This window comes from Penaeus monodon, chromosome 32, assembly GCF_015228065.2.
Source record: "Penaeus monodon isolate SGIC_2016 chromosome 32, NSTDA_Pmon_1, whole genome shotgun sequence".
In the NCBI taxonomy this organism is placed as follows: domain Eukaryota; kingdom Metazoa; phylum Arthropoda; class Malacostraca; order Decapoda; family Penaeidae; genus Penaeus; species Penaeus monodon.
The window spans coordinates 31185476-31185912 of NC_051417.1; the positions used below are offsets into that span (position 1 = coordinate 31185476).

Genomic DNA, 437 nt, shown 5'->3' on the forward strand with positions numbered 1-437 from the left:
ATGATCAGAAAAAACAGGTGTAAAATCGTTTTCTCCATATGGGTCTAAAAGGGATGACTATACCCTCAAAACCCCTTGTTTGATTTTCCTTCGACACTCCGAATTATTAGGGCAAATCCTCTCCTCCCCCTAAGTGAAAGGTGCGGTTCGCCCTCACCTGGATCGCAAAATCACCAAGCCGTTAAGATTAACCAGTGAGCAGGAACGGAGTTTAAGCCCTATTTAAGACTGTTTCCTGACGGTAGGAGGTATCACTTCAGTCACAGCACCGTCAGGATAACAAGGACTATACTCAGTATTAAGCTGAATTCTTTATACATCGCTATGGCTGCTCAAGGTAAGGCTGATGAAATGTGTGAGATTTTCGTTTTTTTATGTAGGTTTTAAGTTCAATGTGGTTTATAAAGTGTCAGTGGGTTTATAGATTCTTAAAAAGC

General features: G+C 41.0%; 1 protein-coding gene across 1 annotated transcript in view; it reads left to right on the plus strand.

Annotated features, from left to right (window-relative positions):
• Window positions 1–215: 215 nt before the first annotated feature.
• Window positions 216–437, plus strand: part of LOC119593320 — a 1282-nt gene continuing 1060 nt past the window's right edge. Inside the window, exon 1 of the mRNA XM_037942248.1 lies at window positions 216–337. Coding sequence (XP_037798176.1) covers window positions 325–337 — 13 coding nt within the window. The 5' untranslated portion in view covers window positions 216–324. The remainder of the gene's footprint in view (window positions 338–437) is intronic.